Raw genomic sequence first — 6,755 nt, 5'->3', positions numbered from 1 at the left:
ATATATGTGTGCCGAGTTTCAAGTCCATCGGAGCTACCTGGAGAGAGTCATGGTCTTTCAAAACTTGTTTCCAGCAGGGGGCGCTAGAGAGCAAGCTGGTGAAATCACTTTTCATGTTTTATTTATTTATTAACTATTTGTTTGTTTACACCTTGTTTGCAATTATGTTCCTCACTTTTTATTGTCATTTTCTGTCATCCTTTGTAAAGCACTTAGCGCTATATATATATATATACGAGCATATCCGGTCCTAGTCCGGTAATTACCTGCTAACGGAAACTCTGCTACACAACTCTTATTATTATTGAAACATGACCGGTAAGTTTCAAATTTGTCCGGTAAAATAAATTCTGTCCGGACATTTGACCGGCGAGAAAAAAATCCTAGCGGAAACCCTGAAATGGATGTGTTGTAATAATTTGATTTATATTTCTCCATGTAACTAATATCTGAATCTCTGTTTCCTCACACACCTGTCGGGGGTTTCCAGATGGAGAATCGTGTTTTCACACATTTCCACAGACAGCTGTTCTGCTGGATCGATAAATGGATCGATCTGTCGATAGACGACATCCGACGCATTGAGGACGAGACGAAGGCACAGCTGGAGGAGGTGAGACGTTAACCACTTTCATTTCTAAATTAATTATTTCATTTGTATTGTATTATTTTGCTTTCATTTTATTTGATGGGTATTTATTGATTTTGTCTTGCTTTTATTTGACTGAGAGGGATCACCATGTAACCATTGTCTTCTTGTCACAGATGAGGAACAATGGTGAAGTGCAAGGCCTGGGAACTGATGAGAACTGACCTGAGTGAGTATTCAACATTTTATCAGATAAGATGGAGCTTTATTAATCCTCGTGGGGAAAATCAGGATTTGAAACGGCAACAGATTGAAAAACAGGACAGATTCACACAAAAGTACCTTTTTCAAATAAGCAATGAATAAAAAAAGCACTGTCAAAAGCATGATATAATGTAATGTATTTTTTAAATTATTTTTATTATTATATATAATATTCCAAAAATGCATATAATAATGGCAAACTTATATAAAATAATTGATGATACATTCATAATTTTATTTAATTATGTTTTTCATTCATTCCACTTTAATTTACAGGTCTGTTTACCTTTTTCCTGTGTTCATTTGAGGTGTTGTTGTTTACTAAATAAAAGTAATTCTAAATCCATTTATTCATGATCAAATGTTAACCCGTGAAAACTACTGTATAAATGTGTTATTATATTATAAGTATTTATATTATTACTTTTATTTATATTTTTATTGAATGCAAACAATGTTTGTAAAATATAAATAAGTGCAGGCAATAATTGAATTAATAATTGTATTTAATTTGGTTTGAATTAATTCCATATTTATTTACGCCTCTGTTATTTTATTTCATTTATCAATTTGTATTTACTTGTGAGTGGATTTTTGTGAGGGGGCAGTTACATGCCACCCGGGGCAGTGAGGACGGGTGGCAGAGGGATCGAGAGGAGAGAGAGAAGGAAGTGAGGAGTGAGGAGAGAAAGAAGGAAGAGAGGGGTGAGGAGAGAGAGAAGGAAGCGAGGAGTGAGGAGAGATAGAAGGAAGCGAGGAGTGAGGAGAGATAAAGGAAGGGAGGGGAGAGAAGAGAGGGAATGAAGTAAGGAGAGAGGAGAGAGAGAGGGGTGAGGAGAGAGGAGAGAGAGAAGGGAGAGAGGGGTGAGGAGAGAGAGAAGGAAGCAAGGAGTGAGGAGAGAGAGAAGGAAGCGAGGAGTGAGGAGAGATAAAAGGAAGGGAGGGGAGAGAAGAGAGAGAATGAAGTAAGGAGAGAGGAGAGAGAGAGAGGGGTGAGGAGAGAGAGAAGGAAGAGAGGGGTGAGGAGAGAGAGAAGGAAGCAAGGAGCGACGAGAGAGAGAAGGAAGCGAGGAGTGAGGAGAGATAAAAGGAAGGGAGGAGAGAGAGAATGAAGTAAGGAGAGAGGAGAGAGAGAAGTAAGAGAGGGGTAAGGAGAGAGAGAAGGAATAGGGGGGTGAGGAGAGAGAGAAGGAAGAGATGGGTGAGGAGAGAGAGAAGAAGCAGTGGTGGAAGAAGTACTCAGATTTCTTACTTACTTACAAGTGGCAAAACTAAATTATAAAACTACTCTGTTCAAGTAAAAGTACAAAAGTATTGGCATCAAACTTTACTTGAGGTACCACAAGTAAAAGTAATTCTGAATTTTTCTATTTGTGATCAAATATATTTCTCTATAAAAACCCCTAAATCATTATAATGATGAACCCGTTCTGTTCCCTCCTCAGATCCCCCTCTTCCTCGGACTCTGCAGCGGCTTCATGGGAATAAACAAGAACACCTCCAAACTAATAAAACCTGCTCTTAATAACAGCTTATATTATGGAGCAGCAGCAGTTGTGTGTATTTATCGAATATATTTGAGTACAGCAGCGTTTTTAAGGGAGTGTTTTACGAGTTACGGGATTATTTCTGAGGATGAAACGTTCTTGTTTACGCCCATTTATCTATTTTAACATATTAAGAAAGGTGTGGGATGTCTCGTCTGATTGCTGTTATCTTTCTTTTTTTAATTGCAGTTATTTGGGGTTTTTCTTGATTTTTTTTGTATGCATCATTTCTCAGTGATTTGTTTTATTTATTCTTAAATCTCCTGCAAAAGCTCCAGTTACTAGGATATTGATTCTGAAATAATTCACTCAAATAATGCATTTTTCAGGACAATCTGAAATGTTCATTTGATCCATCATTACATGGTGGAAGGAGGCATTGCAATACGAATGAAGCTCATGAGTTATGTAGAAACTCATGCATATGACGTGTTTACTTTGAAAAGAAACATTACATATACTTTCACAGTAGTCTGGTTATCCTCTTCCGGTTTAACTCTTTACAAAAACACCAGCTACTGTTCTGGAACTACGGTTTGGGTTGACTTTGTGAGTGTGTGTGATAAAGTGCAAAACAACTAATCTCTAAACTAAGAAGATGGACAGTTGGAGAGTTTGACCTCTGCACGTCTTGTCCTGTGTCGAATGAAATAACTTGGATTTGTATGACTTGAGTTATATGATTGTGTAGTTTATTAAAGACAATGTATTTGTGCCTTGATTTTTGTATTTTTGCACATCTTACTTCTGCTGGAAAGAGCAAACATTGCATTCCCATGTTTTACTTTTCACTACAGACCAGAAATTGCAGGTATTTAAATTACATGTTATCCATTTGATCACTTGTGTCATTCTTCCTGCTATATTCAAACATCCATCCATCTTCTCCCGCTTATCCGTGGTCGGGTCTCGGGGTAGCAGTTCCAGCAGAGAGCCCCACATGTTCTTTTCCCTGGCGACATCAACCAGCTCTGACTGGGGGGTCCCAAGGCGCTCCCAGGCCAGCGAAGAGATATAATCCCTCCACCTGGTCCTAGGTCTACCCCTCGGTCTCCTCCCAGCTGGACGTGCCTGGAACACCTCCCTAGGGAGGCGCCCAGGTGGCATCCTAACTAGGGGCCCGAACCACCTCAACTGGCTCCTTTCGACGCGAAGGAGGAGCGGCTCAACTCCGAGTCCCTCCCGGATGACCGAACTTCTCACCTTATCTCTAAGGGAGACGCCAGCCACCCTGCGGAGAAAACCCATCTCGGCCGCTTGTATCCGCGATCATTCAAACATCTTTTACTATTTTACAAAATAAAAAGAATAAATAAATCCAATACATTTTGTATTGATTGAATCTGAAGAAACGACAACACAAGTTGAAGCTTGAATCCAAAAATAAACTTTATCAGAACTTACTTTGGGAATTATTAGATCAAATCAAAGTTTATTTATATATAGCCCAATATCACAAAACATGTGGCTTTACAGAATAATAAACATAGATGACGGTATGAAATAAAGTATAACAACATGAAAGAATGCAAAATACAGATACAAATAGAACAAAAAGACAGAACAAACAATACAATTAAATGTAGGACTCAGGAGGACAAACATGGGGAATAATCTAAAACCAGCTCTAACTAATGAAGTTCAACCAGGAAGACCGTCTTTACTTATGAATTGACTGTCCATGTTACTACTCTCTCTCCTCTCAATAAGTGATCGGGGGCGTCACTCCCCAGCTTAACCAATCACTTTGCTCTATTCTCACAAGCCTATCATAGTGCTCCGCTAAACCTTTAAAATCTGCTCTCCCCCCTCCGACAGCTGTCATTTCAGGTGACTCGACGCAACCCTCCTCCACCCCTTTCCACCTCCTGTCTCTCTGAATCCAGGGTCAAGCTAAAGGCCATGACACACCAAGCTGAAACCAAAGAACACGTCGCGACGGAACACGACTGTTGTGTCGCCTCACGTCTCCTGCGTCTTGGCCAAAGAGTTGAACCGAACACACCGCAAAGACTTCAGCCGACGGCCAAGAAGCACGTGAGCAACCCGATATCACGGCAAAATGTGAACATGTGACGATTTACCCTGCTGGGAGACGTGAAGATGTTACGATTTCGTCCCTTCAAACGTGACAGCTATACGGTATTGTTAACCCATGTTAACCAGTGGAGAAATAACAGGAAATACCAAGCAAATGCTACCCCGACGTAATGATTTATTTTTTAATAGCCACACTCGATTACGCCGATTTTCTTGTTGCCCCAGCTGGTCGACACCTCTTTGAGCAGAAACAAAGGCTACATTAATGTATTACATCGATGTTAATCCGTGCGTGTGGATGTGGAATTAACGGACGTGACGTTGTGCGATTGAGTTGCCAGGCAACAGCTTCGGTTCATGTTAATTTACAAACTATTCAACTACAACCGTAGTTATATTTAAAAACATGTTAGAAGGCCTCACAAAATACTTTAATGCAAATTAAAATGTAAATGTGAAGGAATGCGAGTATAACAAAATACATCGGTCATAAACGAAACCAGAAACAGACGTAGGCAAGATCCTCAGCTCGATGATTGGATGGTTAGCCGCAATGCATGCTGGGATTTGGTGTTTATGTGATGTGAAATCTGAAAACGTTTTTTAAAAATACAATAATACTTTATTCCGAGTGTGCTTGCTTTTCTCTTTGAATATCATCACATAACGGCATTGTAATACACGGTTCGGCTGCATTAAATATTACATATCTGCAGTAGTTCTCTATTTATAGAGCTGTGCGGAGAACTGCCGCCAAAAAATTAAAACATGACGTGGATCATAAATATATAAGCAATTAAACAGCATCTTACTTTTCTTTTCACAAAATACGTCTCCTCGCAGTATCAACACTAATTCGGCTGACTTTTATATTTGATCCAATTGGTAGATAGGCTGTATTTACACCATAACGGTGCAGAGCTGATAGAAAGGGACACCTGGTGGTTAAAGCACCTTATTGAATTGTATTATTTTATTATCAAATTGTCAAAATTCAGAGATAAACTACTGGACGTCCTGAGAGATAAATGAACACACGTCTATCCGACAATGGGTGATGTCACAACCACGGCCCCAGACCAGGGGCCTCATTTATAACGCCGTGCGTAGGATTCACGTGGGAAGGTTGCTTACGTAGTAGAAATCCAAGAATAGGTACAGAAATGTTCCGACATTTTCCGATTCACCAAACATTGCGTACCGGCGAGGAAAGTGCGTACAGCACTTCCTACGCCGGTTTCCCTTTATAAATCACAATCGACTCGATATGCGGTGCAGCTTTTGCGGGCTTCACGTAACGCCCATATTTGCCTATAAATATTCAAAGAAACGGCCATTCATTCATTCTGACTGACTGACTTTATGAAGAAGAGCAGGAAATGACGACAGAACAGCTAAAAAAGACATCTCACACCGTGTCAGATTTTGGTTATTTTGGGGAGGTTGAGATAAATCATATTGTTTGGTGGATGCAGTTTGAACCACAGTAGCAGCATGGAGGTCGGATCGTCACCAAAATAAATAAATAAGTGGTCCGAAAAAGGTTCATGACAAAAACAATACACATAGCCTTCCTCAGGCAGTGTGTTTGTACCGGGGACAGGAGACCCCCCCCCTTGATGAGAGACTGTAAGAAATGATCGGGGAATCCCTCCGGAGTGGAGTCATGACGACTGGCTCTGAATTATGTTTTTGTATTTGGTGGTTTGTGTTCCAGCTGTCGATCAGCTTTGCGCAGCGTCTCCACTGCAGACTGTGCGTCTCAACCCCCCCCCCCCCCCCCCCCCCCCGCAGCAACTCGATATCCACCAGTTAGAGGAAATACAACTAATGTGTTGTGTTATATTTGCTGTACAATTTACCACATATTGTGTTCTTAGTTTCCATACCTCCTGTGTTTTACGAGCGACTTATCAAGTATTGGCAAACGGCATAAAACACGATTAAACGTGATAGTATATAAAACCATGCTCGTATCTAACCTATATAATGCAAAACGGCGTCAGTTTTAGACGTAATTCTGTCCTCCTGCTTACAGCATCATTTATGAGAAAACATTTCATAACATATTCGAGGTGGTTTTAAATAACATATCCGTATTTATTTATTTCTCCAAGTTATGTGTTTGTGTGCACTGATGAGTCGCAAACAGGTTTTGTTAAATCATTTTAAGATTGGCTTTAATCAATGTTTGAAAATGAATTCTTTATATATGATAAATGAGAGGTAACATTTTATTTATGGTATTATTTCCACATCTTTCTCTCCATTCTTCCTTCTGCCAACGGTGTCGCAGTTTCTCGTCTCTCCCGTTG

At 40.0% G+C, this 6,755-nt stretch overlaps 1 protein-coding gene across 1 annotated transcript in view; it reads left to right on the top strand.

The window, feature by feature from the left end:
* The window catches only part of LOC117442825 (phosphatidylinositol transfer protein alpha isoform-like), a 25,373-nt gene extending 22,252 nt beyond the window's left edge, over positions 1-3,121 (top strand). Inside the window, exons 9-11 of the mRNA XM_034078786.2 lie at positions 491-613; positions 766-818; positions 2,299-3,121. Coding sequence (XP_033934677.1) covers positions 491-613; positions 766-813 — 171 coding nt within the window. The 3' untranslated portion in view covers positions 814-818; positions 2,299-3,121. The remainder of the gene's footprint in view (positions 1-490; positions 614-765; positions 819-2,298) is intronic.
* The last annotated feature ends 3,634 nt before the right edge of the window (positions 3,122-6,755 follow it).

The sequence above is a fragment of the Pseudochaenichthys georgianus genome, unplaced genomic scaffold, assembly GCF_902827115.2.
Source record: "Pseudochaenichthys georgianus unplaced genomic scaffold, fPseGeo1.2 scaffold_481_arrow_ctg1, whole genome shotgun sequence".
Lineage (NCBI taxonomy): Eukaryota > Metazoa > Chordata > Actinopteri > Perciformes > Channichthyidae > Pseudochaenichthys > Pseudochaenichthys georgianus.
The sequence above is the reverse complement of the archived record's forward strand: the minus strand, read 5'-3'. Positions and strand labels throughout refer to the sequence as shown.